Source organism: Arachis duranensis, chromosome 3, assembly GCF_000817695.3.
Source record: "Arachis duranensis cultivar V14167 chromosome 3, aradu.V14167.gnm2.J7QH, whole genome shotgun sequence".
In the NCBI taxonomy this organism is placed as follows: Eukaryota; Viridiplantae; Streptophyta; class Magnoliopsida; order Fabales; family Fabaceae; genus Arachis; species Arachis duranensis.
In genome coordinates, this window is record NC_029774.3 from 56,693,705 (window position 1) to 56,706,382 (window position 12,678).

The window sequence follows — 12,678 nt, forward strand, 5'->3', positions numbered from 1 at the left end:
ATAAGGTACAAGAGGCGGTTGAAGAAGAAGTTGCTCAACCGAAGGATAGAGTTTCTAAGGAAGAAAATGTTTTGAAAGAGGCTATTCCAATTTCTTTTCCACACCTAGCCAGGAGGACCAAAAAGCAAGTGGAGCTAGATCCCAAGATGATGGAGCTAGTTCCTTTTTATGCATGAATAAGGAGAAGATTCATGATCTCTAAACCATTCCTTTGGGTAGCTCAATTTCAGCTTTGATGGGTGCTATACCGGAGAAATGTGGTGATCCCGGTCCTTGTCTAGTTACTTGCACTATAGGTGGTATACAATTTGTTGATTGCATGTGTGACCTAGGTGCTTGTGTTAGCATTATGCCTTTATCTGTTTATGATGCATTAATGCTTCCACCGTTGAAATGGTCAGCGGCCCGTTTTGTTTTGGCAGATAAAATTATAATCTCGGTGGTTGGCGTTGCGGAAGACGTCTTAGTGAGCATCAATAGGTTGACTTTTCCAATTGATTTCTATATTCTTGGGATGCCCCTTAATTACTCTGGAAGACCATCATCTATATTACTAGGGAGGCCGTTCTTGAAAACCTCTTGGTTTAAATTGAACGCTTTTTCGGGTACCTACTCCTTTGAAATTAATGGAAGAGCAGTGAGTTTTAATCTCGATGAGGCTATGAGGCATCTACTGGATGACCATTCTGTCTTCCGGTGTGATATGATTGATGATATTGTGGCCGAAGTCCACCAGGATGCAGTTCATGAGAAGAACGTGGTTCAAGGTATAAGTGTGGGGAAACTCCCTAAATATGATGAAGACACCTTACCACCTCCGGTGCTACCGGATGATCAAGTGCCAAGCCATAAGCAAAATATGGAACCGAAGCCACTTCCACCCCATCTTAAGTATGCCTATCTTGAAGAGAATCAAAAGCTCCCAGTGATCATTGCAAAAAAGCTTAACTCCCAACAAGAGGAAAGATTGCTTAATATACTATGAAGGAACAAGAAAGCCATTGGGTAGAGTTTGGCGGACATAGTTGGTATAAGCCCCCAAGTTTGTGAGCATCGCATTTTTCTAGAAGAGGGAGCAAAGCCTATCTGTCAATCTCAAAGGCCGTTGAACCCCACAATTCTAGAGGTTGTGAAGAAAGAAGTGACCCGATTACTTGAGGCCAATATTATATATCCAATCTCGGATCGTGAGTAGATTAGCCCAGTACAAGTGGTTCCAAAGAAGTCCGGCGTCACCATAGTCAAGAATGAGAGTGGGGAACTTATGGCCAAAAGGGTGCAGAATTCATGGAGAGTTTACATCGACTACAGGCACTTGAACTTGGCCACTTGCAAGGATCACTATCTACTACCATTCATTGATCAAATGCTTGATCGCTTGTCCGGTAAATCACATTATTGCTTTTTAGATTGCTATACTAGTTATTTTCAAATCCATATTGCTATGGAAGACCAAGAGAAAACCACTTTCACATGCCCTTTTGGAACGTATGCATATAAAAGGATGCCTTTTGGTTTATGTAATTGATAAACCACTATTTTACGGGTTATCTTGTACTAAATTGAGTGGATTTTATCAATTATTCATACACTTATTCATATAAACTGCATGGTTTTACAAATCCTTCCTAATTTTTTTCCATGATTAAAAACTGCTTCTAAGCCTTTAAATTGTTATTTTTTAATTCTCCTTTAATATCATTCAAGGCCGTGATGTGTTTGTGAAGCATTTTCAAGTTTATAGGGTATGAATGGCTTAAAGGATGAAGAGGAGGCATGTCAAAGTGGAAGGAACACAAGAAACTAAAGAGATTAGAAGCAAGGAGCAACGCGCACACATGGTTGATGCGTGCATGTGAATTGGCGCATCTTACAGCGACGGTGATGACTTACATCATCTACCCTTTTTCTTGCATAAAAAGGACCATAAAAGAGGTATAATCTCATTTGATCATTGCAATTCATGCCTTAATTGATGAATATCATAGTACATTGCATTGAAATGAGTTTGTGCTGAATTTCAGGAGGAAAAGACATCAAAAATGGGAAAGAAAACAACAAAACAAGTGGGGCGTGTGAAGCAGGCGTGCTACTTGGAACAAACACAACAAAAATGTATTGGCATAGCACGCCAGAAGCTGGGTGTGGCACGCTGGTACAACATTCCAAAGAGCAAAAATAAAGTCCATCAAAGGGGCGTGGCACGCCAGAAGCAGGGCGTGGCACGCCAATTCATTACTAGAAGAACCATCACTATGGCGTGCCACTTCATGTCGAAGACGTGGCACGCTAGCCCCAGAGTTCACTTGGGTGTGCCACTTGAGGATCAAGGCGTGGCACGCCAGTAAACAAGAAGACAATGCAAAAGCTGGGCGTGCCACTTGGTATCGAAGGCGTGGCATGCCAGCTCAAGAAGTCCCACTATGGTGTGCCACTTGAGTGATGAGGCATGGCACGCTAGCACCTAAGGAGGCCAAATAAAGCTCGGCGTGCCACTTGGTATCGAAGGCGTGGCATGATGCCAGGGCATCTTGGCTAGTTTTACTAGCCATTTTTTGTATGCTTTAGGATAGTTTCATGCATTTTCTTAGGAAATAAGCAAGTATTTGGGCGAAAATACAATCATACCAAGATTCAAGCAAACAATGTGAATTTTGAATGATTTCATGAGAATTATGCATGAATTGAATGATAAATTGGATGATGCATGATCCCATGATTAAGAGCAAGACTTTGATGCACTTTGTTTGATTGATTTCTGGTAACAAGAAGCAGAGAAGAGCCACGTTAGTGGCTACGTTAGTGCCACTAACGTGGTCATTAACGTGGAAGAAAAGAGAAGCCCCAACGTTAGTGAGAAAGTTAGTGGCATTAACTTTGAAGAAGGAGAGCATGGAACGTTAGTGGAAAAGGTGAACGCCACTAACGTTTGCGAAGCAAAAATACCCATGTTAATGGCCACGTTAACTACATTAACATAGAAGTTAACGTAGAAGGAAAGGAAGATGCCAACGTTAGTGAAAAAGGTGATCTCCACTAACATTTGCGAAGCAAAAAGACCCACGTTAATGGCCACGTTAACTACATTAACGTGGAAGTTAACGTAGGCAAAAATCTCACCTAGCAGCCTGACCATGCCTTCTTCAAACAAGAATAACTTGAGCCACAAAACTCCAAATGAGGTGATTCCAATAGCATTGAAAAGTAGGATTCTAGAGCTTTCCAAGAATATATGGCACTACATGGTGGACACTAAATTTGAGGGAGAAAACCTGCCCCGAAAGTGCAAAGATGAACATGTTATCAACCTGTAGTAAGGCCAACTGACCTCTTCACCTTCCAAGAAGTGTAACTCGAGCTGTAGAGTTCCAAATGATGCGCTTCCAAAATCGTTGGAAAGTAGACATCCAGGACTTCTCAACAATTTATAATAGTATGGGGTGGACATTAAATTTGAGCTCTAGAGCGTGGCAATATTAAGCCCCTGATCGCTAGCGTTATTGAGACTCACTTTTTCCAGTAACGCTAGCGATTATGCCAGCGACTTTGTCCACTTCAAAGGAGCATAACTTGAGTTACAGAGGTCCAATTGAGATGATTCTAGTTGCGTTAGAAAGCTGACATTCAGAGCTTTCCAAAGATATATAATAGATTATAGTGGGCATGAAATTGGAGCACAAACTAGAGGCATCTTTTAAGCCCCAAAAACACCAACTGGTAGCAAGTGTGACGTTAGCCACACTAACTTCAGCACTAACGCCACACTTGTAGCGTTAGTGTGGCTAACGGAAGCAATAAAGCCAAGTCACCCTGGACCTCAATTTGATTCACTTCTCTTTCAAGGACCACCCAACCTCAAGGAAGCAAGCCCACAAGTGTCAACCAATCAAGGCCACAAGAAGCATCTAGAATAGGAATTTTTATTTAATTGTAATTTGCTTTTAATTTCATTTTGTAATTTAGGAGAGCCTATATAAAGGCCTTAGTTTTTACATTCAAGGTAGGCTGGGAAATTGGGGATTGAAGTGAGGTCTTTGGACTCCCTCCCCTCACACACTTTTCCTTCTATTCTTTTCTTTGTACTTTTCATTTATGAATTTGGAAGTTTCAATGTTAGTTTTAATCTTCATCTTTACTTTTCTGCACTTTCTTCTTTTCTATTTTGGTAGAGCAATAATCAACTAACTCTTTTCATTGGGTTAGAGAGCTCTATTGTGATTCAATGGATCAATTGTAGTTCTTATTCTTCTTCTTCTTTCTTTTCTCTTATTTTACTAGAGATCTTTCGATCTTCATCCAATTGGGTAATTGTCTTGGAAGAGAAATTGCTTATACTTGGATTTTCTCTGAACCTTGGAAGAGGAATGAGGAAATCATGCTAGAAATGCTCTCTCACATTGGATTAGGTTGGGGGTTGGATGGATATTGTGACATTTAATCCTACCAATACTTTGATCTATGAATGTGTGTGGTATAATCAGTGACCAAACTTCATCTCTTCCTATGAGCAATTAAATCAAGGAATTGGGAAATTGTTCAAGCTTAGAGAGATTGGATTGCCAAGGAATTGGGATCCGATCACTTAAGATTGCCAAGGAGATTAATGAATGCATTGATTGAGGATGAGATGAGAATGAACTTGATCCGGAGGATTGCAATATCTCTTGATCCCAATGTTCATTTTATTTTTAGTTCTTACATTTACTTTTCTTGCCATTTTACTTTTCTGCACTTTATTGCTTTCTTTACTTTTATGCCATTTACGTTTCCTTGTTACTTATCACTCCAATATGATTCGTCTAACTAGGATAATCAATTAACCATTGATTATTTAATCCGTTAATCTCTGTGGGATTCGACCTCACTCTTTTGTGAGTTATTACTTGACGACAATTCGGTATACTTGCCGAAGGGAGATTTGTTGAGAGACAAGTTTCCATACATCATGGCACGCCAATTCAATCATCCCACTTTGGCATGCTGATGAGCGGATAATTTATACGCTTTTTGGCATTATTTTTAGGTAGTTTTTAGTATGATCTAGCTAATTTTAGGGATGTTTTTATTAGTTTTTATGCAAAATTCACATTTCTGAACTTTACTATGAGTTTGTGTATTTTTCTGTGATTTCAGGTATTTTTTGGCTAAAATTGAGGGACCTGAGCAAAAATCTGATAAGAGGCTAACAAAGGACTGCTGATGCTATTGGATTCTGACCTCCCTACATTCGAAATGGATTTTCTGGAGCTACTGAACTTCAAATGGCACGCTCTCAATTGCGTTGGAAAGTAGACATTCCGGGCTTTCTAGCAATATATGATAGTCCATACTTTATTCGAGTTTAGATGACGCAAACTGGCGTTCAACGCCAGTTCCATGCTACATTCTGGAGTAAAACACCAGAAACACGTCACAAACCAGAGTTAAACGCCAAACAGATGTTACAACTTAGCGTTTAACCCCAAGAGAAGCCTCTGCACATGTAAAGCTCAACCTAAGCCCAAGCACACACCAAAGTGGGCCCCGGAAGTGGATTACTGCATTTAGACTTATTTTTGGAAACCCTAGTAGCTAGTTTAGTATAAATAGAACTTTTTACTATTGTATTTTCATCTTTGAATTAGTATTTTGATTAATCTCTTGACTCACGTTTGGGGGCTGGCCATTGGGCCATGCCTGGATCATCACTTATGTATTTTCAACGGTGGACTTTCTACACACCATAGATTGAGGTGTGGAGCTCTGCTGTACCTCGAGAATTAATGCAATTACTATTGTTCTTCTATTCAATTCAAGCTTATTCTTATTCTAAGATATTCGCTGCACTTCAACTTGATGGATGTGATGATCCGTGACACTCATCATCATCCGTCCTTATGAACGTGTGCCTGACGACCACTTCCGTTCTACAAGCGAGAGCTAGAGTATGTATCTCTTGGATTCCTTAATCAGAATCTTCGTGGTATAAGCTAGAATCCATTGGCAGCATTCTTGAGAATCCAGAAAGTCTAAACCTTGTCTGTGGTATTCCGAGTAGGATTCAGGGATTGAATGACCGTGACGAGCTTCAAACTCGCGAGTGTTGGGCGTAATGACAGACGCAAAAGAATCATTGGATTCTATTCCGACATGATCGAGAACCAACAGATGATTAGCCGTGCTATGACAGAGCATTTGGACCATTTTCACTGAGAGGATGGGAAGTAGCCATTGACAACGGTGACACCCAACATAAAGCTTGCCATAGAAAGGAGTAAGAATGATTGGATGAAAGTAGTAGGAAAGTAGAGATTCAGAAGGAACAAAGCATCTCCATACACTTATCTGAAATTCTCACCAATGATTTACATAAGTATCTCTATCTCTATTTTATGCTTTATTTATTTTCATATTTGAAAACCATTATAACCATTTGAATCTGCCTAACTGAGATTTACAAGATGACCATAACTTGCTTCATACCAACAATCTCCGTGGGATCGACCCTTACTTACGTAAGGTATTACTTGGACGACCCAGTGCACTTGCTGGTTAGTTGTGCGAAGTTGTGAAAAAGTGTGATTCACGTTTGAGAGCACCAAGTTTATTGGCGCCATTGTTGATGATCACAATTTTGTGCACCACGTGCCACTTGAACATCCAGGCGTGGCACGCCAACCTCTAGGACCAAGGCAAATGAAGGGCGTGACACGCCAGTCTCATGACGTGGCACACTGGTAGTGTTTTCCAGAGGAGGAATTAAAGGGCCAATGAACTTGGACGTGCCACATGGGAGATGAGGCATGGCACGTCAGCAAGAAGATGAAGTAAATGAAGGGCGTGACACGCCAGTCTCATGGCGTGGCACGCTGGTAGTATTTTCCAGAGAGGAGGAAGAGAAGCCAGTGAACTCAAGTGTGCCACTTGGGACATGAGGCGTGGCACGTCAGTAAGAGGGTGAAGCTTTAAGAGGGGCGTGCCACGCTGGTACAAATTTCCAGAAACATGGAGATGAGGAAGATGACCTTGCGCGTGCCACTTGGTGTTGAAGGTGTGGCACGCCAGGTTACTTGTCCAATTAAAATGTCCTGGGCGTGCCACTTTGGCTTGAAGGCGTGGCGTGCCAGGGGTGAAACAGAGGACGGCGTGCCACTTGAATGGAGAGGCGTGGCACGCCACGTCAGAAACAGAGGGAGCGTGACACGCTAGAGAAGCGCCAGTCACACGCCAGCTGGAAGATCACGTTGTTGAGTTTCTTTTCCCTCCTAATTGTAATTTTCTTTTCACTTTTGTAATTTTCTTTTATTTTCTAGATCTAGGAGTAGTATAAATACCCTTGGAAGTATTGGAAAAAGGGTTAGCAAGTCACAGAGTTTAGTTTTGATTTCACTTTTTACTTTTCACACTTCATCTCTTACATCTTTTGTACTTTCTCTCTGAGCTATGAGTAGCTAAATTCCCTCTCATTGAGAGAGAGAGCTCTATTATACTTTATGGATTAATGATAGTGAATTTCTTCTTCTCTTCATCTCTTCTTTGATTTGCTAGAAGGAATTTCAATTTTCATGCTTAGTGTTCAATTAACTTGGAAAAGAGATTGAATGAAAAATGGGTTTCATGGGAACCTTGGAAAAGGAAACATAAAACCATGCTAGAAATTCCTTCTCACACTTGAGTAGAATCTGGGTTTTGGTGTTTGGATATGGTGACATACAATCCTCCCTCTACTTGGACCTATGATGATGTGTGGTATAATCAAGGACCAAGCATATATCTCTTCATGAGCAATTAGACCAAGGAATTGGCTATTGATCAAGATCTGAGAGATTGAGTCACCAAGGGATTGGGGCTCAATCAATCATGATTGCCAAAGAGGTTAATGAGTTGCATGATTGAAGAGGATATGAGCTGGATTTAATCCAAAGAGACAATATCTCCTGATCTCAATGAATTCTCCCATTCTTATCTCTCCCATTCTTTTATAGCTTTACTTACATAATACAAAATCCCATTCCCCTTTACATTCCTGTTATTTCCATTTCTGCACTTTATTGCTTTCCTTTATTCTTTTACCATTTATGTTTCTGCCATTTATAATTCTGCACTTACAACTTATTCTGTTGAGCTTGACTAATTCACCAATTAATTAAAATTGCTCAAATCTACCAATCTCTGTGGATACGATCCCACTCCACTGTGGGTTAATACTTAACGATAATTTTGGTGCGCTTGCCAAAAGCAGATTCATCAATATTATTGGGAAGGGGTAGTGAATTCCGCCCATCAAGTTTTATGGCGCCGTTACTGGGGATTGGTTTTAATTTGACAATGATTAAATTGATTGGAGAGCTAGATTAAGCATTTTTTTATTTTTATTTTTCCTTAATTGTTTTCTTATTCATTTCCTAGTGTAACCTTTAAATTCCTTTCTAACCTATGTTTTTCTTTCTTGTCTTTCTGGGATTTCTTTAGCTATTCATTGTTTATACTTTTACTCTTCTAACTGTTTGATTAATTGCATCACTCAAGCTAACCAATAATTTTAACTGAGGAGATTCCTTCACTTGCTCTTTTCTTTCTGTGTGTTGACTATATGACAGGTAGAAGAGGAGAGACTTCATCCTCTTTTGATAGTGAACCTGAGAGAACCTTCCTTAGATTGAGGAGGGAGGCTAGAGGCAAGGGTATAGTTGGAGAAGAACCAGTAGAAGAAGATCTAACAACCACCATGGAAGATGAAGTGCACGAAGATGTTGGAGAAGGAGCTAAAAATCAAGCTGGGCAAGAGAGGAGAGTCTTAGGCTCCTACAGCAACCCAAATCCAGGAAACTGTGGCAACAGCATCCTCAAGCCAACAATCCATGCCAACAATTTTGAGTTGAAACCTCAACTCATCACACTAGTCCAGAATAACTGTTCATATGGAGGAGGTGCTCAAGAAGATCCAAATCAACATCTCAACATATTCTTGAGGATATGCGATACTGTAAAGTCAAATGGTGTACACCCTGACACCTACAAACTACTTCTGTTCCCTTTCTCGCTCAGAGATAAGGCAACAAAGTGGTTAGAATCATTCCCCAAGGAGAGCCTAACCACATGGGAGGATGTTGTGAACAAATTTCTAGCAAGATTTTACCCTCCACAGAAGATCAACAGGCTAAGAGCTGAGGTGCAAACCTTCAGATAGCTAGATGGTGAAACACTCTATGAGGCCTGGGAGAGGTTCAAAGATCTAACAAGAAAATGCCCACCAGATATGTATAATGAGTGGGTGTAGCTCCACATTTTCTATGAAGGATTAACCTATGAATCGAAGAAGGCTGTGGACCAATCATTAGGGGGTTCACTCAACAAGAAGAAGACCATTGAGAAAGTTATAGATGTCATTGAAACTGTAGCTTAGAATGACTACTTCTATGCTTCAAAAAGAGGCCAAAAGAAGGGGGTGTTGGAACTCAATTCTATGGATGCCCTGTTGGCACAAAACAAGGTAATTGCAGCATAATTGGCAACCTTAACCAAGAAAATGGAAAACAATCAAGTTGCAGTTGTCCAAGCTTAAGCACTGATGAGCGGATAATTTATACGCTTTTTGGCATTGTTTTTAGGTAGTTTTTAATATAATCTAGTTACTTTTAGGGATGTTTTCATTAGTTTTTATGCTAAATTCACATTTCTGGACTTTATTATGAGTTTGTGTATTTTTCTGTGACTTCAGGTATTTTCTGGCTAAAATTGAGGGACCTGAGCAAAACTCTGATAAAAGGCTGACAAAGGACTGCTGCTGCTGTTGGAATATGACCTCCTTGCACTCGAAATGGATTTTCTGGAGCTATAGAACTCCAAATGGCGCGCTCTTAACGGCGTTGGAAAGTAGACATCCAGAGATTTCCAGAAATATATAATAGTTCATACTTTATTTGGGAATTGACGACGTACACTGGCGCTCAACGCCAGTTCCATGTTGCTGTCTAGAGTCAAACGCCAGAAACACGTCACGAACCAGAGTTGAACGCCCAAAACACGTTACAACTTGGTGTTCAACTCCAAGATAAGCCTCAGCTCGTGTAACATTCAAGCTCAGTCCAAACATACACTAAGTGGGCCCCGGAAGTGGATTTATGCATCAATTACTTACTTTTGTAAACCCTAGCAGCTATTTTATTATAAATAGGACTTTTTACTAGTGTATTAGACATCTTTGAACGTTTAGTTCTTAGACCTTGGGGGCTGGCCTCTCGGACATGCCTGAACCTTCATCACTTATGTATTTTCAACGGTGGAGTTTCTAGACACCATAGATTAAGGGTGTGGAGCTCTGCTGTACCTCAAGTTTTAATGCAATTACTATTATTTTCTATTCAATTCGATTTATTCCTGTTCTAAGATACCATTCGTACTTCAACCTGATGGATGTGATGATCTGTGACACTCATAATCATCCATCCGTATGAACGCATGCCTGACAACCACTTCCGTTCTACAAGCGAAAGCTAGAGTGCGTATCTCTTGGATTCCTTAATCAGAATCTTCGTGGTATAAGCTAGAATTGATGGCGGCATTCATGAGAATCCGGAAAGTCTAAACCTTGTCTGTGGTATTCCGAGTAAGATTCTGGGATTGAATGATTGTGACGAGCTTCAAACTCGCGATTGCTGGGCGTGATGACAAACGCAAAAGAATCAAGGGATTCTATTCCAATATGATCGAGAACCAATAGATGATTAGTCGTGCCGTGACAGAGCATTTGGACCTTTTTCACTGAGAGGATGGGATGTAGCCATTGATAACAGTGATGCCCTATATACAGCTTGCCATGAAAAGGAGTAAGAAGGATTGGATGGATGTAGTAGGAAAGCAGAGATTCAAAAGGAATACAGCATCTCCATACACTTATCTGAAATTCCTACCAATGAAATTACATAAGTATTTCTATCCTTTATTAATCAATTAATTATCTCTTTATATTTTCAAAAACCCAATAATCGATTATTATCCGCCTGACTGAGATTTGCAAGATGACCATAGCTTGCTTCATACCAACAATCTCTGTGGGATCGACCCTTACTCACGTAAGGTATTACTTGGACGACCCAGTACACTTGCTGGTTAGTTGAGCGAAGTTATGAGGTTATATTTAGAACATGGTATTGAGCACCAAGTTTTTTGGAGCCATTACTGGGGAATTAATTTTGAACAATAATTCAAGCATAAATCATAATTTCGTCCACCAAGCACCATCCCAAGAAGAAAATGAACCAGAAGTTGAATGTGAGCAAGAAAACTATGTGCATAACCCCTCTCGACTACCATATGATCCTAACTCCAAGACATATAACCCAGGATGGAAGAACCACCCAAATTTTGGGTAGGGGAACCAACAAAATCACAATCAAGATCACAACAAACCATACCAAGCCAATCAATGCCAGAATTCCAGAATCACAACTCCAACCATCAGTCAAACAACAACAGACCTTACCACAATCCACTTCACACATCATATCCTTCTAACCAGCAAACACACCACCATCAAGACACACTAACCCCTACTTCACAACCATGTGAAATCAAGGGTAACTTTGAGAGAGTAGAGGCCACAATAGCACAGATATCATCACAGCTCACAGGGGCCATTTCCACCCTTTTGGAAAGGTAAGCACAAGCTGAAAAGAAGATAGATGCCAACCAAGAAGAATACAAGTCAAATTTGAAGAACCAAGGTGCAACAATTTCAAAACTGGAAGCACAAGTGGGGTTCTTATCCAAGCAAATTCCAATGCCTACACACACATTTCCAAGTGACACCATGGCCAACCCAAGAGGGGAGTGCAAGGCCATCCCACTTAGAAGTGGAAAAGTGGTAGAAGGGGCCACCCCAAACCAAGAGAACCACGAAGAAGAAGCAGTAGAAAAGCCTAAAAACAGGAAGAAAGAAGAGGCCCTAGTGCACGAAATTGTGATCAATACTTTTCACAAATCAAATAATCCCTGGTAATGAATCCAAAAACTTGGTGTTCAATACCATGGCATAAACACAACTTCGCACAACTAACCAACAAGTGTACTGGGTCGTCCAAGTAATAAACCTTACGCGAGTAAGGGTCGATCCCACAGAGATTGTTGGTATGAAGCAAGCTATGGTCACCTTGTAAATCTTAGTCAGGCAAACTCAAATGGATATGGGTGATATACGAATAAAACATAAAGATAAAGATAGAGATACTTATGCAATTCATTGGTGGGAATTTCAGATAAGCGTATGGAGATGCTGTGTTCCTTCCGTCTCTCTGCTTCCCTACAGTCTTCATCCAATCCTTCTTACTCCTTTCCATGGCAAGCTTATGCAAGGGTTTCACCGTTGTCAGTGGCTACCTCCCATCCTCTCAGTGGAAATGTTCAACGCACCCTGTCACGGCACGGCTATCCATCTGTCGGTTCTCAATCAGGCCGGAATAGAAACCAGTGATTCTTTTGCGTCTGTCACTAACACCCAGCCCTCAGGAGTTTGAAGCTCGTTACAGTCATTCAATCATTGAATCCTACTCAAAATACCACAGACAAGGTTAGACCTTCCAGATTCTCTTGAATGCCGCCATCAGTTCTAGCCTATACCACGAAGACTCTGATCTCACGGAATGGCTGGCTCGGTTGTCAGGCGAGCACTCGGTTGTCAGGCGATCAACCATGCATCGT

The 12,678-nt window shown here is 40.7% G+C and overlaps 1 protein-coding gene across 1 annotated transcript; it reads left to right on the top strand.

Annotated features, from left to right (window-relative positions):
- Nucleotides 1–235: 235 nt before the first annotated feature.
- LOC107479025 (uncharacterized) lies at nt 236–985 on the top strand. The gene has a single exon (XM_016099179.1). It carries the CDS (start codon nt 236–238, stop codon nt 983–985), a length of 750 nt encoding a protein of 249 aa, XP_015954665.1.
- Nucleotides 986–12,678: the final 11,693 nt, after the last annotated feature.